Source organism: Cricetulus griseus, chromosome 2 (genome assembly GCF_003668045.3).
Source record: "Cricetulus griseus strain 17A/GY chromosome 2, alternate assembly CriGri-PICRH-1.0, whole genome shotgun sequence".
Taxonomy (NCBI): domain Eukaryota; kingdom Metazoa; phylum Chordata; class Mammalia; order Rodentia; family Cricetidae; genus Cricetulus; species Cricetulus griseus.
In genome coordinates, this window is record NC_048595.1 from 18,523,093 (window position 1) to 18,550,691 (window position 27,599).

General features: G+C 52.6%; 1 protein-coding gene across 2 annotated transcripts; it reads left to right on the forward strand.

Moving 5' to 3' along the window:
* The first annotated feature begins 861 nt into the window (after nt 1-861).
* On the forward strand, nt 862-27,455 carry Ldlrap1 (low density lipoprotein receptor adaptor protein 1). Of its 2 annotated transcripts, none has more exons than XM_035439522.1 (9): nt 862-1,036; nt 10,579-10,721; nt 11,732-11,844; nt 13,533-13,647; nt 18,300-18,372; nt 18,677-18,760; nt 19,391-19,521; nt 20,695-20,726; nt 21,994-27,455. In XM_035439522.1, exons 1-9 carry the CDS (start codon nt 952-954, stop codon nt 22,136-22,138), a joined length of 921 nt encoding a protein of 306 aa, XP_035295413.1. In that variant the 5' UTR covers nt 862-951; the 3' UTR covers nt 22,139-27,455. The 2 variants fall into 2 exon arrangements, with proteins under 2 accessions (XP_035295413.1, XP_027255459.1); XM_027399658.2 differs by having other exon boundaries at nt 866-1,036; nt 20,692-20,726.
* Nucleotides 27,456-27,599: the final 144 nt, after the last annotated feature.

Here is a 27,599-nt window from a genome sequence, read left to right on the forward strand (position 1 = left end):
GAGGCTAAGGCTGCAATATCCCTGAGACTGTGGGGAGGGGGACAGCTAAGAAGGCTGCTTAGGGAGCCTAGGGTATACACTTCCGTTCCTTCCCAGCAAAATTCACAGCTTCTATCCTATTGTTTGAAACCCCATTGCTTTGGCGAGCCCCTCTGTCATATTTATTTAAATTAATTCTTTACATTTATTTTGTGTATGCATACAGTGGGGGAGAGCACGTGGGTGCCATTGTTAGCCCCTGGAGTTCAGAGGACAACTTGCAGGGGTTGGTTCTGTTCTTCCTCTGTGTGGTCTTTGGGATCATTATTATCAAGCTTGGCGCAAGTGCCTTTATCGACTGACCCATCTCGTTCCCATCTACCACTTTTCTTTCTCTTAGTTTTTTTTTGTTTTGTTTTGTTTTTGTTTTTCAAGACAGGGTTTCTCTGTGGCTTTGGAGGCTGTCCTGGAACTAGCTCTTGTAGACCAGGCTGGTCTCAAACTCACAGAGATCCACCTGCCTCTGCCTCCCGAGTGCTGGGATTAAAAAGGCGTGCGCCACCACCGCCCGACTTTCTCTTAGTTTTGAACAAGACCCTTGACTGCTCTAACCCTCACTCTCTCCATTTGTGAAACGGTCTCCAGGTGCCTTTCAGCCGAGCTGTGTAGAAGGCCGTGGAATCCTGTAGGTTGGGACCGGGAAAGGAAGCTGAGCTAGGAGCCTTGGTGGTCACCGCGCATCGGAACGGACTTCTTGCTGTCACGGAGCCTGTCGTGGGCGGGGAGGGGCGGGGTCGCACTCTAGGGGCGTGCCCGGGGCGTGCCCATGGGTTTAGCCTCTTGGCCCCGCCCCCGGACGTCGCGGGGAGGGCGGGGAGGAGCGCTGCGGGCGCGCGCCGCCTGGCCCGGCGGAAAGTTTTCCTGGAGGAGTTTTGGCGGCGGCGGCGGCGGCAGTGGAGACCGGAGCGGGCCATGGACGCGCTCAAGTCGGCGGGGCGCGCGCTGATTCGGAGCCCCAGTCTGGCCAAGCAGAGCTGGGTGGGCGGCCGGCACCGCAGTGAGTGTGTGCGCCCCGGGTCGGGCCTCCGTCGGCTGACCGGGCGGCCTCGTCCCGACCCGCGCGGCCGGGCCCCGGGGGTCATGTCCGGCTGCGTCTGGGGCGGGTCGGCGGGGTGCGGGCGGAACTCCGGGTCTCCAGGTGCAGCGCGGTGAGGACGCCTAGAGCCTCTCCACCCGCCCAGCCCAACCCACGGGGTCCCTTCCCTCTAGACCCTGGGTCCCGCAGTTCATGCTCCGAGGGGCGAGCTCAGCCCGGGTGCCACCCGAGGTCCTCTCGTCCAGGCTGTTTTCAAACCTTGTTTTCCCTCGTACCTTCCCTTGGGGGCTGTCCAAGTCCCTGGGCACCTAGGCAAAAGGCAGACTCAGACTAGCTGCCACTTCTCCCGGGTGTCTGGAAGGGCGGAGAGGAGCCTCCCCAAGCCACCTCTCGGGTTTCTGTCTGGGAGCCGTCACCTGGCACCCTCCCCCGAGGCCTGAGAAACCTAGCTCAGGTCCCGCCCTTTTCGGGAGTCGTTCATATGGTATCACCTGGGCCTTCCCTTCCTGATGTGAAGCCAAAGCGCCTGGACTCCGGCACACCCTCACCTGCCACCCACCTGGGGCCCACTGGCAGTGTCCCCCACCCCGCCCCCAGCTTCTTGCCAGCACCTTGCCTTGCCCGGCTCCGCCAGGGGAGCCCGAGTTCCCTGGTCCCTGGAGCGCCAGCGTGTCTGGGCCGAGGGAGCCCGCCCTGCCCCTCCTCTCTCCCACTGTGGTGTTCCAGCTGTGGGTTCCTTCTAGCCCTGACTGGTATTGGGAACGTGCGCTGGTGCTAGCTGGTGGGGGTGGGGTCAGAGGCCCCTTGGGCAGGGCATGTACCATCCCTCACACTTACTGACTCCCAAAATAGCCCTTCAAAAATTCGTGAGATGTGACCAGGACTTTTGAGCATGACCTTCCCTTCCAGTGGACGAACCCTGTGGTTTTCTCCTGGGACAAGAGGGAGAAGGGTGGGTGGGGAGGAGGTCTGAAGAAGAGGGAGCCAGGAAGCAGAGATGAATCTGGAGGACCAGGGTACATTTTGGATGGCTAGGTTTCCCTGCCTGCTCCACTTTAAGGAAAGTCCCTTGTTCTTGGATGACTTTTCCCAGCCTGCAAAATGGGGATAAAATTCCTGTGGGGCTGTGTGTGGTGTGTTTCGGAGGGTGCTTGCCTGGCTTGCAGGAAGTCCTTAGGTCCTAAATTCTTGTTTCCATCATCAGCACTTCACAGATCATTTTGTAGTTTTACAACACAAGCCTGTAATCCCAGCACTAGGGACATGGAAGCCCGGGGGTCAGAAGTTCAAAGTCACATTGTGCCAAAAATGAGTTTGAGGCAAGCCTGGGCTAGGTGTTAGTAAAGCTGTTGCTACTATAGTTTGCAGGTTGATGGTAAGGTCTCTTTATGTAGCCCAGGCTGGTTTGGAACTTGCTATGTAGACCAGGCAGGCTTTGAGCCTCTACCAACCTGGGATTAAAGGTGTGCACTGCCATGTCCTCCCTTTGAAACCTAATTCTTTTTTTTTTCTTTTCTTTTTTTAAAGAGTTTATTTACTTATTATGTATACAACATTCTGCTTCCGTGTGTATCTGCACACCAGAAGAGGGCACCAGATCTCATAATGGATGGTTGTAAGCCACCATGTGGTTGTTGGGAATTGAACTCAGGATCTCTGGAAGAGCAGTCGGTACTCTTAACCTCTCCAGCCCGTGGCATGCTCTTTTTTTTTTTTTTTTTTTTTTTCTTTTTTGGTTTTTTGAGACAGGGTTTCTCTGTGTAGCTTTGGAGCCTATCCTGGCACTAGCTCTGGAGACCAGGCTGACCTCAAACTCACAGAGATCCACCTGCCTCTGCCTCCCGAGTTCTGGGATTAGAGGTGTGTGCCACCAACACCCCGAAATCTAATTCTTAACCAAACCAAGTTTGGCCAGCTCTGAGATGGGGGCCTCAGCCAGTCTGCACCTTGGAGGGAAGCAGAACTCTTCTCCTCTCTCCCTGCTCCTCTCAATACTCCATACTCGGAATGAGCTCCTCAGAAGCCTGGCCTGTCTTTGCTTAAGTGTCAAGTTCATGATCTTATTTCACCAAGAAGAGTATTACTTTCCTGGGACTCTTGTGGGACTGTCTGAATGTTTTATTTGCCTAGGAGTGGCTTTGATGAATGCATGCTCCTGCTTTTGTCTCTGGTGTTTGACTTCTGTTAGCTCATTTGTACCTGGGAGGTGATGAAACTTGGGATTCTTATCTTCAGACCCATTTTAGAGATAACAGGGAAGTAAAGTCCATGGCTCCAGGCACAGAGTATGTCCTGAGGCAGAGCTTCCCCAGCCCAGGGATTTTAGCCGCATACCTTGGATTTTCTGGCTGTTGGGGGAGAGGACCTCCACTCCAGGTTTGGCTGGCTGTCCCTAGGACCAATATGGACACAGGTTAGAGAGGAAGGCCTTGGGTGTGTCCGGCATGAGAGATTAGGACATAGACAGTCTTTGGGTTTAGCTTTCATGGTCAAAGGCCAGAGCCTGTTAGTTGGGAAAAGGAACTTGCTCTCAAGCCTGAGGACCCGAGTTCAATCCCTGGGTCCCAGGAGGTGGAGGGAGAAAGCTGATTCCCAAAGGTTGTCTTGAGACCTCCACATGTGCTTACTTCATCCCCCCACATACCTACAGAGTGTAAAAAACAAACAAAAAAACCAAAACTCAGAGGAAAGAGCCATAGGCCTAATTGGAAAGAAAGAGGACTCCCCTCATGGCCACTTTCTCCATCTCTCTGGGAACTTTAAAATCTTATCTTAGTGCCTGACCCAGAATCACAGTATTTGCCCCTCTTCAGCTGTATCCTGGGGTCACTGTGACCATCAGATTCCTATATGGGTTGTGCTAGCCTGTCAGAGAACCCAAAGAAAAAGGATAAAGAAATATAAGGTGCCCATTTCACTAAAGGTAATTCATGAGTCTCTATGGGGTCTATTCATATTTACCTATAGGTTTGTAACTACTGCTGGACTACTGCTGGGCATAGTCCTTCAATCCCAGCACTGGGAAGGCAGAGGCAGGTGGATCTCTTGAGTTCCAGGGCAGCCTGGTCTACAAATCAGTTGCAGGACAGCTAGAGCCACGTAATGGAGAGGACTTGTCTCAAAAAGCGAAACAAAAAGACCCAAACAAAACAAAACAAAATAAAAAACTGGAGTGTCTCCTGATAGTATGTGTGACTGTCCTCACTTCTGGTGGAAGAAGGGACAAAGGGAGAGGACAGCAGATAGTTGGTGGGACTCGCATAGAATGCTAGAAGAAAAGAAAGATAAGCTGCAGGGTTTTTTTTTTTTAAGATTTTATTTATTTATTATACAACATTCTGCTTCCATGTATATTTGCACACCAGAAGAGGGCACCAGATCTCATTACGGATGGTTGTGAGCCACCATGTGGTTGCTGGGAATTGAACTCAGGACTTCTGGAAGAGCAGTCAGTGCTCTTAACCTCTGAGCCATCTCTCCAGCCCCCAACGGCAGCTTTTTCAGATAGGGTGGTGACTGTTATTCTAGAAGTAGCTGTTGAGACATGGGTCCAGGTGAGGATTGTTTGGGAGGATTTCCCAGGAAGTGTGGTGGGGACAGCTGAGAAGGGAAGGAAGCCCCCATAGTGGACAATAGAGCAGCCCCTAGGTCTTCCTACAGAGGTCCCTCAGGGCAGAATTAGCACTGTGCTGTCTTGCTTCTGAATAGCAATGGTTGGAGTGAGACCCACATATCTGTGACTGGAGGATGTTGCAGATGGAGACCATAGCCCTCCAGGTTACGAGGCACCACAGGGCACTGGGTATCTCTAGCAGCCAGGCTGCAGGCAGAGTGGTAGGCGCTGGTGTCTCCTGTCAAAAGTGGTCTGCCAGAGGGGATGGGATAATAGGTTGTGTCATCTTCTAAGAATCTGACCTGGAAGACACAGGTGTGTCAGGGAGGGAAAACCATGGGAAGAGCCTTCGGCTGGTGGAAAGGCACCAGCAGCAGGTCGGAGGACATGGGACCGGAGGCTCCTCGCATTCTGGTTACTGAGGGAGGGACAGGATGTTTGAGGAGTCAGGTCACCACTGTTGACAGAGGTCAGACACTCTCTTTGGGTGCTATGGCATGTGTTACCCTTGCCTTACATTGGAAGGGGCTTGGTGGTTGCAGGATGGGAAGTGGGGCTTGAGTTTCAGGGCTGTCAGTCAGGATCGATCCTTCGTTTTATTTCTTGCCTGTGGTGCTGTGACAGTGACTTCATAAAACCTAGGAAGCTGCTACATGTACATAAAGCCTTTGTGCTTGCCTGATGGGTGACACTGACAGGGGCTGGTGCCCAAGGGGCTCTTGGTGTTGTTTTGGGCAGGATCATGTGCAAGCTCCTCTGTCCTCATGACAGCCCCATGGAGTGCGTACTGTTACCCATTTCCAAGCAAGGACACTGAGACACAGGGAGGCTGAGAGACTGAGTAGCCTTTTCTTGCCCTTACTTTTCCCTTCTAGTATATGCAGGTAGGAGGAAGCCCTGGCTGAGGTAGCAATCACTTAATTATTCACTTTTGAGAATGATCTCGGTGGTTTTAATTTTTGAAATTGGCTTAGTCTTTGTGTTGTTTTTGTTTTATTTCAAGACAGGGTTTCTCTGTGTAACCCTGTAACCCTTGCTGTCCTGGAATTCACTCTGTAGACCAGGGTGGCCTCAACTCAGAGATCCACCTGCCTCTGCCTCCTGAGTGCTGGGATTAAAGGTGTGCATTTGCCACAATGCCTGGTTTTTAGTCTGTTCACATCCCGAAACTTTCACCATGGAAGTCCTGAAAGACCTACTGAATTTGTTTTGTCATGTTCCTGCCAGGGCAGGGTTTAGGTACCCTCCTAGCATGTCCCTGCTGCTTCCAAGACACCCTCATCAGGCTTGGGAACCAGACTGGGTGCCTGGGCAGAGGCTTGTCATCACTTACTTGTGCTTGGCTACAGCTGTGATGTTCAGACACCACCCAGCCAGGTCCTGGCAATGGGGGCCAGGACAGGATGCCCAAGTAGCCCTAACCACTCTTGGGGACCTTAACAAGGAAGGAGCATGTGGTACCCACTGAAGCTAGACTGGACCTGTGGTCTGTCCCCAGGTAACTCCCACAGCATGTCATCTGTAAAATTACAAAATGAAAACAGCGTAGTCATTACCCATCACAGGGCTGAAAATAAGTCGGACTGGAATAAGGCTTAGGGTGCAGGCCTGTATCTGCCCAAGGGCCTCTGGGAGACCTGTGCTTGGGAAGGGGTGCAGCCCTGGCTCTTTGCTCTTGTGGGGTCCAGTAGTAGGAGGCCACACTGGTCTGTCTGTCTGTCTCAATGCTCTTTCTTGGGGAAGTTGTGGGCACAAGAGGCCCCGAAGAACCTCAGTGAAGAGCAAGTCACGTGTCCAGAAAGCACAGAGGGGCCTGCAAGGATAGGCAGGCAAAGGCAGGGAGAGCACTCGGGGAAGGGGCCCTTGTGGCACGGCAGCCTGGGGAGCAGGCTTGAGGACAGGTCCTTTGGAGAAAGGCAGCTGCTGGGCATGGGTGCTGCTGCTGCGGGAGGAATCGGTAGAGCTCTGCTCAAGGCAGCACAGCCATGGCCAGGATTGAGCAAGCCTCAAAGGACCTGGCCCTTTGTCACACCGTATCTCATTATCTTACCCACAGTCCCAACAGCCCTGTGAGCCTGGTATGCTTTCTCTATTTTATCCTGTTTTTGAGACAGCCCCACTATGGGGCTCTAGCTGGCCTGGAACTTAGTATGTAGACCAGGCTGTCCTCGAATCCACAGAGATCCACCTATTGGGATCTGGGGCAGGTGTCACCATACCCTCCCTGTATTCTGTAAGTATTTTTATTTTTTAATAATGTGCATATGTATGTATGAACCTGAGTGCAGGCTCCCACAGAGCCCAGACGTATGAATTCCCCTCGAGCTGGAGTTAGAAGAAGCATTGTGAGCTCACCAGTGTTCTTAACTGCTGAGTCACCTCAGCCCCCATTTCATTTTTATTTATTTTTTTCTCTTCTGAGACAGTCTTGTGTGTGCCAGGCTGGCCTCTAACTGTATGTGTAGCCAAGGACAGTCTTTAATTTCTGATCCTTCTGCCTCTACTTCCCAAGTGCTAGGATTATAGGCATGCTCCATCATACCTGGTTTATGCGGTATTGGGGGTGGAAACCAGAGAGCGTCACACATGCTAAGCAAGCACTCCATCAAGTAAACAACGCCCCAAACTACTTTCCCCCAATTTATAGATGATGAAACTGAGGCTCATGGAGATCTCACTCAGGGTCATTCAGAGTGTCAAACTAAGGCCCTTGCCCTTAGCCACTGGGATAGCTTGCCTGACTCTGATTAGGTGCCCTGGGAGAGGGTGGATGCGTAGAAGATCACTGTAGCTCTGGCTGTGTAGTTTGGCTGGCCTCAAACTCACAGAGATCTGCCTGCCTCTGCTTCCTAAGTGCTGGGATTAAAGGTTTTTTTTTTTTATACATGATCTCAAGGTGTGATCTGGGCTAGTTTCTAATTTAGAATCCCCCTGCCTCTTCCTGGGATTGCAGGTAGGCACTGCCATACCTTGCTTGGAAAGTGCATTTTGGATATTGAGAAATAGACGTTGACTGTGTGGTGGGAGCTTGTGGGGTGTGTGTGTGTGTGTGTGTGTGTGTGTGTGTGTGTGTGTGTGTGTGTTCAGAGAGGAGGGGGGAGCTTTCAGATACCCCAGCTATCACTGTGGGCACCTCTACTTTGACTTGCTGTGTGATCTTGCATAGGTCCTGTGCCTCTCTGGGCTTTAGTTGAATTACCTATCAACTAAAGGGTTGAGTAGAGGGTCTTCACAGCTGGACTTGGTAGCCAGTGTAGAAGTTGGCAGTACTGCAGAGAAAGGTCAGGTCAGGGAAGGAGGAATGTAGAAAAATGTCAAGCATTTGAGGTCAAGGAGGAGAGACTGTTTTGACAGCAAAGAGATCACCAGTGACCTTGGCAAGCTTTGTCCCTTTGGAATGAAGTGAGCGGAAGTGGCTTTGGACAGGGGCCAGGAAAGGGCTGAGCCAGAGGAAATGGGAGAGTGGGACCCAGAGATAGGGGAAGGATGCCTGCCTTCAGGCAGGGATGGATAATGTGACGAGGTCATTCATGATTGATTAGTATTGCCTGCCTTAGGCCACAGTTGAGAAACAGGGAGGCACTGCTGTCTATTAGCAATGTCTGTCAAGGACATAGGCATTGGGCATGGATGTGTCTCAGGTTGGAACGGTGGGCTGGGTATCTTGGGTTGTGGGGAAGCAGCATTGATTATTAGGAAATACCCAAGAACCTTTTCCCGACCTTTGACTAGGCTGGAGGCAGTTTGCCTTATGGCAAGTTGTGTGATCCAGCGATCAGGAGCAAAAGTAGGCACTCCAACCAGTTCCTCAGCTATAGAATAGGCATGAGAGACCTTCAAGGCTGCTGTGCCTCCATTGTTGTTTGGTATGGCGGCTCTGCATGTTCTGGATATAGTGCTGTGAGTTTTGGTTTCTTCCAGAGCAGGGAGTTGTTCTGGTGTTCTTATTGCCTGACACAGAACTGGGGATACCATGGGGACCCTCTGCTTCCTTTTGGAGGATCTAATGGATGGGACGTTGTCTAGGGTCATCTCAGTTGGGGCTCAGGAGGCCCAGGGGGCATCAAGTCAAACATAGCTGGTGCTGACAGTTCTATACTCAGAGAACATTGAGTGCCAACTGTGTGTCAGGCTCTGGGTGACCAGTCAGCAGAGTCCTCTTACCTGGGTCTGAGAGGAGGGGTAATACTTGCAGGGCCCCTCCCATGCTCACTCACAGTGTCAGTGAGGGACAGCGTCTTACTCAACACAGATCCTGAGCCATGAGCCATGTGTGAATGAAATGATAGAGTCCCTGGAACTCAAGGCTCTGGGGCATGGCCAAAGAAAGCAACAGGGAATCCAGAGGGGACAGGGACATGGTAGTGTCCCTTAAGCCCAGGACTCCTCCCCTTCCTGACAGTATCCTAAGCTGTATCATGGCCTTTCCATCCTAGCTGGTGGGGAAGGCACAGGACTTGTGGAATGGGTACCTCCTATGGGTGTGGCATCTTTGGGTTGACAGGCGAGACCCTCACAGGGCTGTGCTCTTATCCCCAGTGACCTCGCTCTCCCAGATAAGCTTGGCCCCATTTCCTACTGTGTGATGGGTGCCCTTAGCCTCAGCTCCAAGGAGGAACTGAGGGATGGCCAAATTTTCCCTTGGTGTCCCCTTTACCTCAGCACTCTTTCCTGCATAGGGACCAGGTGGGGCCCTTCCCAACTCTCCCCTGCCCTTGCTGACATTAGTAATGGCCAGGACATCTTGGAGGGCCCTTCCCATGGGCCATGGCTGCAGCCCAGTGGAGCTAGTAAAATCATTTAACTCTAACCTTAGTCCCTCTCCTTGGGCCACTGTATCTTTGCTGGTCCTCACAGCCACCCATATCTAAAGTGGGTGTGGGCTGGGACGTACCATCTGGTGGGTAACTACCTGTATTTACTGTGGTGGCTTTTTTGTCCCATGCCTTCAACTCTTGAGCCTCATTTTCCTTATCTGTAATATGTGTGTCTTAATTAGGGTTTCTATTGCTGTAAAGAGGCACCATGTCTACGACAACTTTTTTTGTTTGTTTGTTTTTTTGAGACAGGGTTTCTCTGTTGTGTAGTTTCAGCTGTCCTGGAACTCACTCTGTAGACCAGGCTGGCCTTGAACTCACAGAGATCCACTTGCCTCTGCTTCCCGAGTGCTGGGATTATAGGCGTGCACCACCACTGCCTGGCTACCACAGCACCTCTTACAAAGAAAACATTTTATTGTGGCTCTCTTGCAGTTCAGAGGTTCAGTTCATTATCATCATGCTGGGACATGGCAGCCTGCAGGCAGACATGGTGCTGCAGAGGTGGCTGCTACATGTTGATATGCAGGCAACAGGAAGTAGACTGAGTGTCACACTGAGCAAAGCTTGAGCATAAGAGACCTCAAAGCCCACCCCACAGTGACATATTTCCTCCAACAAGGTCATACCTACTTGAACAAAACCTCACCTCCTAATAGTGCCACTCCCTTTGGAGGTTACTTTCTTTCAAACCACCATAATGTGATAACCCCATCTCAAAGAATCAGACTGAGGTCTCAGTAAGGAGGTGGGACCATTCACCTTCAGCATTGAGTTTGGGCACATGAGATGGCATAGTCAAGTCTTGACTCTAGACTGACTGACGGACTCTGTGACTTGGTTTGACTTCCTGGGCTTTGAAGTGGCAGTCTGCAGTGTGTGGCAGCTTGCGGGTGCTCCTAAGGGAGAAAGGGGACAGTGTATGTGAAGCTGGTCAGGGTTTGGGTAGGCTGGGAGGTAATAGCTAAGGTGAGGGTGGGGGTAACCCCAGGGCCCTTTGTAGGTGTGCTGAGGAGGTGGGTGGTGAGAGCCAGGCCTGCTCAGCACTCTGAAGACGACCTGTCCTGTGCTAGAGTTACCAGAGAACTGGACGGACACACGGGAAACTCTGCTGGAGGGCATGATTTTCAGCCTCAAGTACCTTGGCATGACACTGGTGGAGCGGCCCAAGGGGGAGGAGCTGTCAGCAGCTGCTGTCAAGAGGATCGTGGCCACAGTGAGTGTCCAGACCAGGAGAACAGGAGCCTGGGCCAGCTCCCCCTGCCCCAGCTGCCCTTGTCCCCAGGTGGGATCTGTATGCCGTGAGTGATCTCCTGTGTCCAGCTCAGGTATTTCTGGAGATGGCCTTTGTATTTGCCCATAAGGGTCAGCTAGCAGCCTCTTCAGGCCACCCTGGCCTTGACTACTTCCAACGTCAGTCCCCACCAGGCTCCTGGTGACTCACTAGCCCCAAGGAGGGAAGGAAGTTATTCCCGGTTTACCATGTTCTCACTGCTTGGCTGTGTGGTCCACAAAGTTTCCTTCCCCTACCTCTGAGTGGGTGTGGGCCCTTTAAGTCCATTCTCTAGGGTAGCCTTGAACTGTAGCTCAGGCTCTGGCATGTGGGTGGAGCTGGGTTCCTAGGTCATGGTGCTGGCAATCTCCCAGCTACATGTCCCTGGGCTTGTCCCTTCTCCTAGGAGTCCCCAGCTTCCTGGACAGGGGGTATTGATCCCCTCCTGTGAGGGCCAGCTCTCACCAGGCCTCAGGCTGTGGGTTGTCCATTTGTGTCTCAGGAGGGTTGTCCTGGTTTGCTTTCTGTTGCTGTGCTAAAAACACTGACCAAAAGTGACTTGGGTAGGAAAGGGTTTGTTTGTCTCAAACTGAGGGAAGTCAGGACAGAGACTGAAGCAGACACCTTGGAATGAAGCTTTTTGGCTTGCTCAGCCTGCTTTCTTATATCCAGAACCTCCTACACAGGGTAACACCCCGGCTCCCCAGGGGACCGGGCCCTCCCACATCAATCACCAGTCAAGGAAATACCCCCCCAGACTTGGCTATAGGCCAGTCTGATAGCTGTGCTTTCTTAATCAAGAATCCCTCTTCCCAGATGACAAAAGGTAGCCGGCACAGGGTGCTGGTTTAATGTCCACCCCCTGGCATCTTCCAGTTGTCTGAGCTGAGGGGCCTTGGAGCAGTGAGGTACAGGCTACTAGACAGGCTCCTCTGACCCCTGTGTGCCCCTAGGCCAAGGCCAGCGGGAAGAAGCTGCAGAAGGTAACTCTCAAGGTGTCGCCCCGGGGAATCATCCTGACTGACAGCCTCACTAGCCAGCTCATTGAGAACGTGTCCATTTACAGGTATGCCCAGCAGGGAGTGGTCATGTCTGCTCTGCCACTCAGTATGATTGGAGTGTCTTGTCTGAATCTAGGCTCAACAGCTGTCTGTCTGGGGTCCAGGGAATCTCAGTTTCCATCTGTGAATGGGCTGGGGGCAGGTCCTGCCTCTCTGTGCTGTTACTGTGGTGCTAGCAAGTAACCCACAGCTCACAGGGGGCTGTGATGTGATGATGGGCACTGCTGTCCCCTAACCAGCCGAAGCCGCCTCAGAGGGCCTGTGCTTGGCCATGCACCTCGGCTGCTGCTAAGTCAGGCTGGGAACACACAGCTGTGAAACCTGCCTGTTCTATCTGCCTTGAACACAGCTCTCAGATGTTTCCTCTCTGCTCCTAGGGAGGTAGGGTGTAGCCCCGGGGAATTCAGGCTATCCTATTTCGTCTCAGCTGGTCAGGTGTAGGAGTACAAAACCGGGGAGAAGCAGCCCAAACCCATGTTATCCATGGAGAAGCATGAGGCCGAGAGAGGGAGTGACCCAAGACTGTACCATGAGGTAGAGGCTGAGCTGGGATTTGGATCCCAGCTGGAGATCTGTCTGCCCAGGTCCCAGGCCATTGTGTGGCAGGCACAGGTGTGCTGAGTGTTTCCACCTGCCCGCCTTCCCTTAGCCAGCACTTTCAAGTGCCTGCCAGCTCCTGCCCTCCGGGCACTTCCAGTCTGGAAAGGAACGGAAGGAAGGATGTAGGAGACAGTATTCCCAAGAAGGTGGAGGAGGTGGGCCAGGGGAAACCTGGGAAGACCTCCCAGGGGAGGTGGCTCCTTGCAGGACCTGGCTGATGGCCATCCAGAAGCAAGGGATGGTTAGCAGGGAGCCTGATACCTGGGATAGAAAAAGTACTTGGGGACATGGCACCCCCTTCTTTCCTTCTGGGGTGATCAATAGTGGTATTGAAATGAGATGCAAGTTGGGACTGCACTGGTGAGGAGTGAATTGACTGGGCTGCACCCCCAGCCAGCAGGCCCTCCCCTAACTGACTCTCAGGATAAATAGAAGCAGGGCAGGGTTAGACAAGGAGCAGACGATGAGGCAGAGCTTTGAAAGGTCACTGCTGCATAGGAAGTTGATGTCTTCCCTGCACCCACTGGGGCTCCTGGGCGCATCGTCTTCACGTGACCCCAGCTCTAGCTCTACTCCTAGTCACAGTTCCAGAGGACTTGGTCTCTTGGGAGATGATCCTGGATAATATGTGGTATCTGGGTGTATAGGTTTGTGAAGGGCAGTGTCTTGCTTCTCCTTCCAGCCAGCTGACGCAGACCCCACAGGATTGTGGTTGTGAGTTCACACCCTGGCTCTGTCCAGCAGCGTTGTGTCCCAGATCCCCAGCTCTGAGGATGGCTCAGAGGTTAAACAGGGAAGAATCTGCAGAGCTCTGGTGCACTGGCTGGTGTGCAGTTGGGTTCAGATGTTCCTGTTAGGACTGTGGCTCAGTACGTCGTGGAGAGAAAGAAGAGGAAGGGACTTCTTCCTTATTCTCCATGTCCCCTACCTGGTCTGAATCTCTCCCTGTAGGTGGCTCAGGATGCCAAGGCCAGATGTGCAGAGGCGTGCCCTGGTGGAAACCAGGCAGCAGACTCTCTGACACTCAGGGGAGGCACATCCAGATGTGATGAGGTGCAGTGCAGGCCTGGTGACACTTCTCGATGCTTTTCAGGATCTCCTACTGCACAGCAGACAAGATGCATGACAAGGTGTTCGCATACATCGCCCAAAGCCCGCACAACGAGAGCCTGGAATGCCATGCCTTCCTCTGCACCAAGCGGAAAGTGGTCAGTGAGGGCCAGGCCCAGAGGGGACGGTAACAGGGAGGTAAAACAGGTGTGAGGGCTGGAGTTGGGCAGGGACTGACTGGCTGTGGGCAGTGATCGGCCATGTCCCCTGGAAGTTCCTGGGTGTCTTTCTCTCAGTAATGTGATTGTTGGGTTTGAGGCTGTGACACTCTTGTTGTTAGTACAGTCTGGGGTGCAGGACTTGTAGGGATTAGCTTGTGAAGATGGGAAACCAGAGAGACCCATGCAAGGTAAAAGTGATATCTTTGGACTGGGCTTTCTGGGGGTGGGCGGAGGCAAATGGCTCCTTTGCAACCCGCTCTGGGCCTGTTTTGGAGCTGGGCTTTACAGTGTTTTCTTGTTTAGTCTCCAGGGCACTTTCATAAGGTGGTAATGGTTAAGGTCTCTGTTACCTTTCTTTATGCCTTTTAATTACAAGACACACCCCAGAAGCCAGCAATCTTGCTCATGATGGCTCTGCACCCACAACCTGAGAGGCCAAGAGCTTCCTGTTCCTGCCTTTGGCCACATCTGATGGGGCTGAGTGAGGGAGGCACCTTGGTGGTCTCCAGCCTGTGCTGTGACTGGGGAGAAGTCGGAGCTGTTCTGAGGTGGTTGTTGACACCTTGGTTTCTGGGGCCTTTGAGGATTGAGTGTCAGCTGGCTCAGTATCTGCATCTGCCAACAGCTCAGAGCCTGATCCCCAGGCCCCTGGTTCTCATCTCAGAGATGAGACTTTTTCCTTCTCCATCAAAGGACACATCGGGAACTCCACGGTCTCTGGGGCTCCCAGGGCCACAGGAACAAATGACAACAAACTTAGTGACTCAAAACAGCACAGATTCATCCTCTTCCAGTCCTGGGAAGAGGCAGCTGGAATAGGCCAGCAGGTTTGCATTTCTTCAGTGGTCCTGGAGAGAGCCATGGCTTCACTTTCCGCTCCTACAGTACCTTCACAGTCTACCCACAGTCCTTGCCTCAGGGACCCATCCTCCATTTTCAGAGGCACCTGTGTGCCCTCTTCCCGTAGCCTGTCTGACTTAGTCACTGAAGAGACACCATGACCAAGGCAACCCTTGTGAGAGGAAGCAGTAACTGGGGCTGGCTTACAGTTCAGAAGGGTAGTCGTTATGATGGCGAGGAGCATGGCAGTGTGCAGGCAGACACTGGGGCAATAGCTGATAGCTACATCCTGATCCAAAAGCAGAGAGAACAACAACCTCAGAGCCCACCCCCAGCGACAGACTTTCTCCAACAAGACACCACCTCAGAATCTTCCTAATCCTCAAATAGTGCCCCTCCCTGGTGACTAAGCATTCAAATATATGAGCCTATGGGGACCATTCTTAATCCAAACCACCAGTGTCCACTCTCACACGGCTGTTTCTCTGACTCTCCCTCTCAGGTCCCACTGGATAATTCAGGGTTATCTCCCCATCTCAATACCCTTACCCTCTTCCTACCTGGGAGGCTCGGTTGCTGCACACAGGACATTTGGGAGAATGGGAACAGCTGGTGTGCTGTGTAACTGTGGGTGAACCCTGCCCGTCTCTGGTCTGTTTACCTATCAGCAGCATGAGGAGGTCATCTCATTGACTCCACGATCATTCCAAAGGCCCTATTACTTTTACAAGCCTATCTCCTTGCAGACTCCGTGTTACCAGTCATCTTTCTGGGGTCCTACAGGGCTCTGAGTGGTGGCTTCTCCCATAACAGCCTGGCTCCCACAGATGGTGGGAGACATTGGTATGAATGAGGCCACATTGACGAAAAATACAAACTTAATGTGGTGTTCCCACCGTTTGCTTCTTCCTTCTCATTGACGGAACCAGGCAGGGCTGCTGGCCCCAGGTCATTACTGCACTGTAGGCACTAGTAGGGGGGGGAGGGCGTGATCATGTGAAGCAGCTCCCTCTGGGATGGGATTCTGTGCAACACAGGGAGCAGGTCCAGCCATTCAGAAGGAGGCCTGGGCCAGAGGACTATAAACAGTCTGCCCCAGGTCAGAGGGCATAGGTGAGAAAAGCAGAAACCAGCTACCCATGGCTGTGGCTAGTGTAGCCACATGCGTGATTGGCACGACTCTCTCTGGACACCCAGCTGTTTGTTTCTCTGTGTGACCTGGCTGTGATCTGTCTTCCACCTGCTTCTACCCTTTGTCACTCAGGGTTTCCCGGTCTCTCTGGGGTGGTGTAGGTTCCTCCCAGGGCTTCAAGACCTTAGCTGGACTCTAAGGCCATAGCTCGGTGGGCCAACAGTGTGACACCCTTCAGGCCCGGGACTCTGGGATTATCTGAGGGGGAAGCCTTGGTTCAACTCCACCTTTCTGTCAGTTGTCCCCAGTTTGTGGACAAGGCTCTGCAGAGTACAACAGGGACCTGCATAAGTCTGTGAGGCAAGGGTGGGCTTTGACATGAGTCTGGGTCTTGGCTCTAGGGTGGAGGTTTTTAGATCTGGAGGTTAGGGATATGTGCAGAGACTGAACTCGAAAGGATGAGTAGAGTAGCGAGCAGGAGCTGAGAGCCTAGGGATTGAGTGCCTGAGAAGCACAACTTGACGTGGTGTGTCGGGCCTGAAGACTCACCATTGGGTACCCAGGCATGGTCAGCCTACTGGACCCACGGTGCAAATATGGTACTCACTGAGCCTCCACCTTTCCTTGCTGGACAAACAAGAGGCTTGGAGAAGGGGTTCCTTCTGGGGTCCCCCACAGTACAGTCCAAGGACTCCCTTTCTTGGTCTTATTTGAGCATGATTAGAAGGTCACTGCAGGGAAGTGGTTCCCTATGCTCATGTGAGAGGCCCCAGCTTAGCAAACATGGCCTCTGTGATCAGCAGTGGAGGTGGAGGAGTCTGGGCTCCCAATGTGGGCTTAGTCCTAGACACCTCCATTCTGTCTGGCAGAGGGGACAGAGCCATTTCTTCCATGTGGGCCTTAGTGTTCTGGAGTCTGCAGAGGTTAAAATGGGAAACAGGGAAGCATGGGACCTGCTCTGGCCTGCATTCTTGGCCCTCTTTGACTTACGTAGCCTGTTTGGGCAGAACAAGATAGGGACATGGACAGCTGGACCAAGAGGAAGCTTCTGGTCATGAGAGAGCCCCACAGCAGAAGTCCCAGGAGGGCTGTGCAGTGCCCTGGGGAATGCAGGTATCCCTGTGACTCATACCGCTGGGGCCTCTAGGGAAGCAGGTCACCCCCAGGCCTTCCCAGGCCAGGCCTGCAGCCTCTCGCACACATTGCTTCACGTCTCGGCTTGGGTTGCATGCTCATTATGAACACTGTACAGGAAGGACACCAGGGCAGAGGCGCAGGAGTGTGCGCAAACAAACGATTTCTGTAAACAGCACGAACCCCTGTCCTCAGGTTTTGCAGGCAGAGATACTGGTGTTTCCACAGCCCTGCCACATGGGTGACCAACCCTTGTTTCGAGTATGGTGATCTGACTTGGCTGGTAATTAGCCCATATTTTTAGTTCATGGGCAATTCTCAATGGTAACTGGGTCTATTAAACTTGATTCAGACGTGACAGCTTAAATTGTAAACAGCTGTGAAGACTTTCGCACTTAATTACCATATTTAAGTTTTACCATAAAGCATCCTCACTTCCATCAAAAATGTAAATGACGGAAACATTCAAATGAGATTTTTATACTTCGTGAAGTTTAATTGGCGCAGATCAGTTAGTTTGGAGATAGTGAATTTTTTTTTTTTTAAAGAGTTTTGAAGGCGGAGGCCCCAAATTTATTTCTCAATTAAGTTGAGTTGTCTGGTAGAGGTCGCTTAAGCCTGGATTTGTTCTGGCATTGAGTGTGGTACCCTTCTCTGGGGCTTGCACTCCGAGCTCTGGGCTGGTTACCCCAAGGTTGGGCTAACAGGAGATTGTAGCAGATCTGTGTGACAACTGGGACCTGAGACACCTTCACAGCCATCTGAGGGCTCTGTCTGAGCTGTGGCTTAAAAGGAAACATTCACATGGGGATATAAGCATGTGAGCTAGGGACACTCTCATGCACAGATTCCAGAGGGAGGTGAGTGGGGCTGTAGAGCCCTGTGCTGGGGACAGGATAGAGAGGTGGTGACATGTGACTAGGATTTGAAGGGGGAGCCAAGGCACCTGCTCATGAGCTGTTCACAGTGCTAGATGGCTTTTCTTCCTTACCATAACCAATACTTGATTGTGCCACCTCTTACCTGGCTGGGATGTCAGTTGTCGGCTGCTGGTATCCTCAATGCCCTGTGGCCTCCATCTCTCTGGCTGTAGTTCACTCAGGCATGGCTAGGTCCTTCCACTCCTGACTTCTGTTGTCTAGCTCTGAGTGTAAGGAATCCTCAGATACCCCAGGAGGGATTCCCAGAAGTCCTCACACTTGGTTTAGGTATGCATGGCAGGAAGAAAAAGGGGGAGGTGAATGGCTATTGGGGGAGGGGCTGGACAGGAGGTGTAGCTCTCACTGGGCCCCCAACTGCCTCTCTAGAGTGTGGCTTCATTACGCCCCAGGCTGCTGTGGGAAATGGAGAAGCTGGGCCCATACATAAGTCCTCCCCTGGGCCTTCAGAGCCGGTCATGGGGTGGGCGCCCCCAGCCCTCCAGTTCATACTTGCTTTTGCTGCTAACACTCACCCATCCCCACCCTCATTTCCTGTTTTTCAGGCACAAGCTGTCACCCTCACTGTAGCCCAGGCCTTCAAAGTTGCCTTTGAGTTTTGGCAAGCGTCCAAGGAAGGTGAGTCTTTTCTCCGAGGCATTCATTGTGAGTGATGTGAACAGGGACTATACAGGCCGGAAGTCAGACCTGAGCTGGCCCCTGCCTCATCCCCTGCTGGGCTTGTGGTTTTGAACAGGTCTATAAGCCTCAGTTTCCCCATCTGGACAAAGGCCATCTTCCCCCTTCTTTGTTTGGGCTTAAGTGAACTCTGGAAGGTGTCCTTCCTCATACTGCCCCTGAGAGCCCTCAGCTTCCCTTCGCCCCAGTGGCATTTGGAGACAGTGCTGTAAGGGCCTCAGCATGTCATGCCTTGATCCCACAGAGAAAGAGAAGAGGGAGAAAGCCAACCAAGAGGGAGGAGCCATCTCAGGGACCCGACGTGACAGCACCCCGTCATTGAAAAGCTGTGAGTCTTGGCACTGAGCCTGCCCTCCCTCCCTCCAGGGCTTCCCTCCTGAACTCTTGCTGTTTCCTTTTGTTCTGTTAAATCAGGGATACATGTGCCTTGGGTAGCTAAGAAGAATGCTGTTCTGACACACACTTATCCAGACATGACCCCGCATATATGCATAAATGTGTGTGCTCCTGTCTGCTTCACAGCCTATTAGACATCCAGCCTAGTTGGTGCACTTTTGTTTGATTTTAGTTTTTCAAGACAGTGTTTCTCAATATAACAACTGGAACTTACTTTGTAGACCAGGCTGGCTCCCAAGTGCTGGGATTAAAAGTGTGTGTCACTACTGCCCAGCTACTTGGTGCACTTTCAGACATTCAATTTATGTTATAAATATGCAAATATGTGGGCTCCAGGGCCTACTTTGGGAGCCACAGGTTCTCTCCTGTGGGCAACTGTCCTGTACCTGGGAGGGGGAGGGCAGCAAAATGGGACTCCAGATGGTCAAGGTTTGTCCTACGTCTGGACAAGGTCAGGGTCCCACAGCTAATCGGGACTGGTACAGGGTACTGGAATGTGTCTGGAAGAGGCTAGAGGAGATAAATGTATGTTCTCCTGATGCCCCCAACTGACCCCTCATAGTGGTTGCCACTGGGAACCTGCTGGATTTGGAAGAGGTGTCTAAGGCTCCCTTGTCCACGGTCACCACTAATACCAACAACATGGATGAGACACTGCGGCCTCAAGTCTTGGGCACCAGCAGTGTGGTCTGGGTGAGTAGCTCCGTGGCCTGGGCATGGTTTTGGGATCCAGTGTTAGCCAGGTCTCTGAACAAGCCTGAAGTAGGTTCCCACACCCAGGCCCTGACATTGAAAAATGGGCCTCTGGAAAGACCAGATCCAGCCCATCAGGCCCTGGGTGGAGTAGCTGAACAATGTCCCCTCTGAGCCCAAGGTTGTGTCCCAGCAGGCCTGGTTCACAGCCGGGCCATCTCCTCATAGTACTCAATCTGAATCTAGATGTCTGTGGCCTTCCCTCTCTAATCAGCAAAGGCTCCCTTGTTCTAGGCATGGCAGGTTTGTGCCTGGCACCCCTCCCTTCCCAGCTGTCTGAATGTGCAGCCGGACTGCAGGCTCTCAGGACTCATGGCCAGTGCCTGACCTCTGTGTCAGCCTTTTTACTCCCTCAGGGAGGACACCCGACTTTCCACAGCATCCTCCTGCCTCAGCCTCCCAAGTATCTGTGACCCCAAGCCTGTGCCACCAGGCCAATTTATCTCTTCACATAATGGGACTCCTGACAACTGTCAGGTCACCTGTCTGTTGGGAGCAATCCGGGTATCCCTTGTACCTGTCCGTTGCTGGCAAGGTCCACCTTTGCCATTTGTCATGTGTCCTGAAGGTCTCAGAGGGGTTTCACATGGCACTTAGCTCCAAGGCTGTGAGTTCCTAACATTGGTTATCCTGAAATAGCACAGGACTGTGGCTGGCCTCTTGAGGCATGAAGGAAGTACAGGCAAATGTTCTCTGCCCTTCCCTTTGGGGCTAGAAAGCTGTGGAAATCATGTCCCTTACTTTACAGAAGGAAAAACTAAGTCTCAGAGGTCTGAAACATGCCTTTTTTGTCGGGGGGTAGGAGATTCTGAGACAAGGTTCATCTGTGTAGTCCTGGCTGTCCCGGAACTCACTCTGTAGACCAGGCTGACCTCAAACTTAGAGATCCACCTCCCCAGTTCTTGGATTAAAGATGTACGCCAGTACTGACTAGCTGAGACATGCCTTTTCTTGTCCTGGGTCCCAACTTTGGGTCCATGGGCATAAGGCCTGCCTATGCTAGTTTCCCTAGGCACTCCCTTACAACCCACGTACAGGTCCTGGGTCCCTGTAGCTCCCTTGGGAAACATGGCCCCACCCAGAGTTCTTACTTCTTGCTTTCTTTCTAAGGAGCTGGACGATGGCCTGGATGAAGCATTTTCAAGGTAACCCTTTGAGGGCCTATGCTGGGGATATGGGCCTTGGGCTGGACCTGGCTACTCTATACCCTTCCGCCTTTGTTCTGACTGAGAACTTGAGTACTCTAGCTGTCTACACAGTAATTCTCGAATCTCATCAGGGACAGGGAGCTTGCTACTTATGAGCGTAGCCTTTGCAGGGTGTCTCTTGTGAGAATGCTTTTGCAGCTCAGTCAGAATGCTGGCTCAGCTTGTCATTTTCAGCATGTCATGAGGAAGGCTGCTGGCAAGGACTGGGCCACTGGGGTTCCTGTTACTGAGTCTGGGCCCTCAGGCCTCCCTCGTCCCCTTTGGATGTGCAGCCCCTTGGCCTTCCCCTCCAAGCCACTCCCGCTGTAGCCAGGGGCTGACCAGCAAGCAGGTGAGGCCCTTCTCAAGGAAGCAGCCCTTTAACTCACCTTCTCTGCTTCAGTGGCCAATCCACCCATATTTGTTCTTTTTGTTTGTTTGTTTATTTTTGTTTTTCGAGACAGGGTTTCTCTGTAAAGCTTTGGAGGCTGTCCTGGCACTCGCTCTGGAGACCAGGCTGGTCTCGAACTCACAGAGATCCACCTGCCTCTGCCTCCTGAGTGCTGGGATTAAAGGCATGCGCCACCAACGCCGGCATGAGGACCAACGTCCGGCCCCATATTTGAAAACAGTTTTATCCTCTTTTCCAGAATATTCAGTTGTCATGGGTCCTTACTAACAGTCTCAAACAAATCCCTGTGTAGTGTAGTCCCTGGCCCAGACTGGCACTGTGTCCGCTGACCTAACCATGAACACCCTTGTATCCATCAGCTCACAGCCCTGGGGACTCTTCATGGGCTCAGTGCCGTCAGAGGCCTCCCTCCAGGTGTTCACACCCTAGGACTCCTGTCCTCCTCCCCGTCCCCCAGGACAGGGCTGCGCTGTACTGACCTCTCCAGGTTCTTCTGGACATTAGTCTCCTTGTGTGACTATTGGGAAGCTCATGCTCACCCTGGTTATGCCAAGTGTCTTCTCCTGGCTGAACACTTCCTACCTACAACTGGCCTCTGTTAGAGTAGGGCTCATGGCCGGCCCCAGGGCTCTGACCTTCTTGGGCATCCTGCTGTCAGGGGGTGGGCTCTAGCTTCCCTGCTGAGCTTTTGAGTCTGGCCATTTCCCCACTCATGGCCCCTCCCTCTGTCCCCATGCTGGCCAGGCTATGCCCGTTCATTTAGCCCTGCTAGCCCTTCTCCTGTTGCTTGGCTTACACAGCTTTGCCTTCCAGGCTGGCACAGTCACGGACGAACCCTCAAGTCCTGGACACTGGGCTGTCCACACAGGACATCCATTATGCGCAGTGCTTATCGCCCACCGACTGGGACAAGCCTGACGGCAGTGGCATCGATCGAGATGACCTCTTCAGCTTCTGAGGGCCTAGGACTGACTGGCAGGACACAACTGGCCTTGACATGTGATGGACCAAAAGCCACCTACAGCAGAGCAGCCATCACAAGGAGCTGATGGCAAAGCCTGCGGACAAGAGCTGCACAGTCAGGCAGGGAGGGAGGGCAAGAAGAGCCTGCAGTGTCCAGTCAGTGACTCCTGGGTTATGCTTGGAAACCAGGTTTGCATCAGGCGCTCATGATGTATGCAGGGCAGGGCAGGGCAGGGCAGGGCAGGGCCTGGCCTCCTGGTCTCTTTCCTGGAGCCAGTGCCCCCTCCTGTGGCTGTCAAGACAGTGACCAAAGCATTCCGTGTTCCTTCTCTCTGGGGCATCCTTACTCCTCAAGCAGTGAGAGCCTATTATTTGTGCACTGGAGGGGACATGGCCTTCAGGGAAGCTGGGATCCTCAAATTCTGCTTCTTTGGGGCCTGGTAGCTAAGGCCCTCCGAGAGGCAGCACCTGACCAAAGACACATAGCTCTGCACTTTATCTCCCATAATGGACATGGTTTGAGGTCCTTGATGGTGCTGTGGGAGAGCTTGCCTCCTGCCCTCCCTCCACAGGAGGGCCACAGTCCCTGAGGTGATCTGTATAGTGCTAGGACCTAGTGTACCAGCTGCCCAGACTCCCAGAGTCTTACCACAACCGCAGGGATCACCTCTGTTCTGTTTTGTCTGTGTGTCCTGTGTGCCCCCACCTTCTGCCTCTCCATAATTCCTGGAATGATACCAAAGCCTAGCACTAGGCTGTGGCGGGATACTTTTCATTCATTTTACAGGTAAGGAAACTGAGGCAACACATGTCGGGGATGGAGATGAGAATAGAACCCAGATCTGATACCAAAGCTGCTGTTTGTACCGCCAACTTCTCACAGCCCACGTCTCCTTTCTCTCTAGCTTTGTTGTCCTCCCAGGAACCAAAAAGCCCCAGCTATTTTCTGACCAAAATGTGTTTCATAACAAACCATCTGGTGCCTTTCCACACAGCGCTGGCGTGGGCCTCCATGCCCTGCTAACTGCCACACTGCTTCCGGGAAGACATGTTTTGAAGTCTTTTGATTCCATGGGTTAAATGGAATCCTCCAGAAGCATCTCGCTGTCCCTTCCTGACACTGCAGCCCCAGTAGTCCCCCTACCCCACCCAGTGGCCAGGCAGTTTAGTGGTGAGCTGTCCTTAGTCTGGCTGGTCTCATGGGCTCTGGCATCCTGAATCTCAGCCAAGCCACAAGCATCTTTTCATTGCTAGGAGCCCCCAGTGGCTGGGCTTGTGAGAGCAGGTCTCAGTAGGCCCAGGAAAAGCACACCACTGTGACTTAAAGTTCCCAGCTCTTATTGAGTTGCTGAGTCAGACCCTTGCCTTGGGGAGGGTACTTGGAGAACCCTCCCTGGAATCAGGGTAGCTCCTTTTCCCCAACCAGCTCCAGGGTCCTGAGTGTGAGGGGCTGCCATGGTGTTGGGTGGTGCTGTGTTCTTGACAGGCTGTGCCTGCTGGCAAGGCAGCTCTAAGAAAGAAACAATAAATGTTCCCATTTTTTAAGTGTAAGCATCACTCGGTGTTGCTGGTGATGAGGGGCAGTGTCATAGCTCCTGCCCTTTGATGATATGTGTCAAAAGACTGAGGTATACCACATGCCCTTGTGGCACCAGAATAGAGGGTGATGGCAGGTTCCCTGCTGATGAGCCAGCAGGGTACCTTTCTCTGCAACTGTCACTGTGTGGAAGGTCACCAGTGGTCCAGTGTGTCGGCACTGACAGTGTTTCTAACCTTACATCCTGGTCGATGCTGAGTGTGTGAGATGTGAGTGTTCCCATGTGCACCCCTCCCCAGGGACAGTATTCCCACGACTCTCCAATGACTCGGGCTTGCGGGCTTGCTTACTCATGATCTGGTCCTGAGCTCAGTGCTAAGGATGACATTGCCTAGGTGAATTCAGGTTGTATGGCTTTGTGTGAAGGGGGCAGAGATAGAGGATGGGGATCAGTGATTTAAGAGACCCAAAGTCCAGCTATGGCCCTGGGTTAATTACCTGCTTCCCTGAGCCTTGGTTTTCCTGTCTGTAGACAGGGCACAGCAGACTCCTGTGCCTGTGTCCCTGGATTTTGAGACTATTGACCATTGTCATGTTATTGGTAGTTCAGACCTCTGGTGGCTTACAGGTTATCTCAGAGCAAAAGGTCATTTGGATCTAATGTGTAAAGTCCCAGTGGACTCAGACAGTGAGTACCACTCTTAGTGCACTTTCTGCGTGCCAGCTGACTAAGAAAAGTCATGGAGAGCCCAGATGCCATTCAGTTCCTACTGCTGAGGGCACTGAGCTTAGCTAGGAAGGTAGCCCTGTCCTGAGTGCCTGGTAAGGCCACAGCCCTGTCTCATATCCCTAGCCCTCATCCTGTCATGTAGCAATTTCCCAAGAGATGGTTATAATCCAGCTGCTCGTGTCTTGCCCAGACTCACAGTGACCATTCCAGCAAGGCTGCATTCCTCAAGTTCCATGGACTTCTGTCTGGGGACTCCCCAGCCACTGCTCCTTCCTGTGGCTTGTGGGGGTCTGGGGCATTTATGCAATAGTCCTATTTCAAGTGTCCAGAGGCAGAGCCTTTTGATGCCAGCCGACAAGCAGACTCCCTGTGAGGCCCAAGTGGATCAGAGAGGACTAAAGAATTCTTTCTTCTTTCCCCCATAATTTGAAAAGACACTCAACAAGCTCATCCTTCCATTTAAATTTGGCCAACGCCTTTAGTCTCCGGATGTCTCAAATTATGGATCCTGAGCCCAGCTGCCTGCTCTTTCATGCGTAGCAGATGAAGTGGAGGAACAAAGCCACCTTTCAGATTTGATGTGACCTTCAGCTCCTCTGGGTAGACATTGGGTTGGCTCTCCAGGAGAAGCATCACAATTAAACCTTGCGAGGGCTTTTCAGCCTCTGTGCCTGGGTCGCAGGCTTGAGCCTGGCCTGGCTCTGCCTTCTCCTATGCTGCAGTTAGGACCCTGTGCCCAGCCTCAGCATTGTCAGTCTGCCTTGGCACACTAGGAAGTGGGTAGGTGGTCTTAGAACTACTTAAAAAATTGAATCTTTGATTTATTCTTTGACAATTTTATACATGTAAACATCATCTTGGTCCTGTGCACCCTGCTCAACCCTCCAATCCCCACACCCCAAACTCCAGCACTTTCTTTCCCCCCTTTTCCTTTATTTATAGCCTGCTGAGTCCAGGTAGTCCTGCCTGTTGAAGTGGACTTGGCCTGCTCTTGTGTGGGTAGCCACAGATGCAGTGGGTTCTTGAATGTGTTGACCATGTCCTGTCTGAAAGAGCATTCCACAGTACTCTTCCTCTCCCCCTAGCGCTTAACATGCTGTGTGCTCCTTTTCCAGTGTTCCTGATCCTCGGGGAGGGCTGTGAGAAAGGCACCAGGCACTGTCTCAACACTTTGACCCATTGAATTTCACTGTATTAACTGCTGACCACTGCAGAGAAGCCACCCTGGCCAAGGTTAAGGGCAGCACTGACCTATAGGTATAAACATAAGTGTTTAGAGGTGGTGTGGTAACATGTCCTTTAGCAAAACAGCAAGTTCTTCCCTGGGCCTGTGATTGCCCTCACCATGGGCTTTTGACCGGGTTTTAGTACCAGGCCTAACCCTCTTCCTGTAGAGCAGGTCTCCAATCTAAAAGTGATTGGTTATCCCATCCCCTTAATGGCACTGTTGTATCAGTGGGCACATTGCGCATGGTGGATCAGTATGGAGCATGCAGGGTTGAGTGCACATTACCGATGTGTTTTCTGCCCTCAGTGGCCTGCATGGCTCCTTCCAGCACTGAAAGCTAGTCAACAAGGAGGAAGCTTTTGGGTCGTTCAGTTTGGTTTCTGTGTCATACAACCAAAGTGTGTCTTAGGCAGTACAATCTTCACCATCTAGTTTTGGTGACCTCTGGGGCCTCCCTGACCTGTAAATTGTAGGGATGAATCTCATGTAATCTCTCTTCTTAGATAGGGTATCTGAGGGACAGGAAAGATAAGCAAGCTGACTTGAGATCCACATTTAGGAGGTTAGGTCTGGGATTTGAACCCCAGGCTGTCTAAATCTAAAGCTTACTTCTGCCACTCTGCAGACCAGCAGCACCAGCAGTGGGCGTTGTAAATTATCCTGGGAGCTGCTTCTGGGGCCCTGACTCGACAGGCAGCAGTGACAGGTGCCAGCTGCATAAGTCTCTTGCCTCTTCCCAGCTGGCTGCCCCCTCATGCCGCTGGTCTGGTCATGTCCAACATGGGACTCTGCAGAACCATGTGCCCACCACATCAGGCCCCATCTTTCCTGGGTGACATGTGTCCAGTCTGCCAGCACAAGGGTGTCTTAACCACAGGAGGGACAGTAAATGCCAGTGCCAGAGGGCTGGAAGGAAGGGAACCCTCTGTAGTGTCCATACAGTTTGAACTGTTATGGAGACTGTAGGTAGTGTCAGCTAATGTGAGGTGAAGACCCTGAGGACCATAGAGGTTACTGCAGGCCTGGGACTCAGATCCCACGTGTCCTGTAGTGTCCTTGCCTCTGCAGGTCACTGGGAACACTCAGTGCCCATGACCTTGCTTACTGGGAGCTCCTGCTCAGAAGAACAGCCTTGACCAAATGCCAGCACAGTACTGCTGGGCAGCTTGGAGCCTCCAGCCAGGACAGGTGTGGGCTGGGACACAAGGCCATGCTGCTAGGCAACGTATCTGTATGTGTCTGCTGATCACCAGCTTGGCCTTGTCTCTGGATGATGAGAGGCCTCTGTTCTTGACTCTTCATAGTCCAAGGGGCGGGGGCATGCTTCCTGGAAGTCCTCTGTCATGCAGACTTACCTACACTAGCTCGACATTGGAGAACTGGGTTGTGGGGTTGTTGCAGGGGATTCCAGGTGGGCTGCTGAGTGAAGGGACCTCAGAAGGAGTAAAAAGGTTGGGAATACCCTCGGTGGCTTGGTAGCTCTGATGTTGGGGGTGCTGTCTGAGTCACTCCATGGCCAGGTGCTGGGGCACTACCTGACTGTGTGGCTATGACTGAACCATGGCAGAAGGGGTAGACCCTGCTTACGTTTCTGAGCCCTCTGAGATCAGGCAGCCCCAGGTCAGTGGCAGCAGAGGGGTCCTAGTTCCATAGACTCCCAGCAGGCACTGGTTGGGGGGTACTGAGTCTTCATTGCTCCCAGCTCAGCAGCCCTACAACCCTTCCTGGGCTGCGTTGCAGAAACTGTGGGTCTAACTCTAGGTCCTGACCAAAGATCTTGCTTTCAACATGTTTTCAAATAAAGGTTCTGGTATCAGCGTGTGTGGTGTGTATGCGGGCACACGTGTGCCACAGCCACGTGCCTGAATGGGGCACATGTATGAGAGTTGAGACACAGATACCCCTGTGTGTCCATGCTTGTGGGCACCTGCTTGTGTAGAAGGACAGAATCAGGGATGTCT